Source organism: Propithecus coquereli, unplaced genomic scaffold (assembly GCF_000956105.1).
Source record: "Propithecus coquereli isolate 6110/MARCELLA unplaced genomic scaffold, Pcoq_1.0 Scaffold813, whole genome shotgun sequence".
NCBI lineage: Eukaryota > Metazoa > Chordata > Mammalia > Primates > Indriidae > Propithecus > Propithecus coquereli.
Genome location: NW_012154319.1, coordinates 87,703 through 88,223, shown reverse-complemented (window position 1 = coordinate 88,223; position 521 = coordinate 87,703). Strand labels below are relative to the sequence as shown.

The 521-nt window shown below is 33.4% G+C and overlaps 1 protein-coding gene across 1 annotated transcript in view; it reads right to left on the bottom strand.

Annotated features, from left to right (window-relative positions):
- Positions 1–70: 70 nt before the first annotated feature.
- Positions 71–521, bottom strand: part of LOC105825714 (olfactory receptor 10G9-like) — a 1,276-nt gene continuing 825 nt past the window's right edge. The window contains exon 2 of the mRNA XM_012663599.1: positions 71–97. Within this exon, the coding sequence (XP_012519053.1) occupies positions 71–97 (27 nt within the window). The remainder of the gene's footprint in view (positions 98–521) is intronic.

Genomic DNA, 521 nt, shown 5'->3' with positions numbered 1-521 from the left:
ACCCGAAGGATGGACATATTTGAAACACGGACTTCGGTGGGGAGGGGGAACCAAGGGCAACACAGGTAATCTAAACATCTGTACACCCATAATTTTTCTGAAATAAAAAAAAAAAAGGAAAAAAAAAAGGGAAAACAAACCTACTGCAAAGACAAAAGTCAATATTCACAATATAAGTACACTCATCAATAAAAAAATCTATGATTTAAAAATTTCTTAGAAATCTCTATAAAAGAAATATTTCTGAGGAGGTGGTTTTGAAAAATGTTTAATATCGAGAATTATGCATACAATAAATTTCATAAGAACTAAATTTTATTACTAATTTTGAAAAAATTAGCATTTTTACTCTCTAGTATTTATTTGCTCTAAGAATGTTATACTTTGTCTTTAAGCTTTAACAGAGCTTTCTTCACTTCTTTGTTTCTCAGGGTGTACACAACGGGGTTGAGAAGGGGTGTCAATACACTGTAGAAAACTGCCACAACACCATCCACAGCATCCCTGGAGCCTGGCCTCAG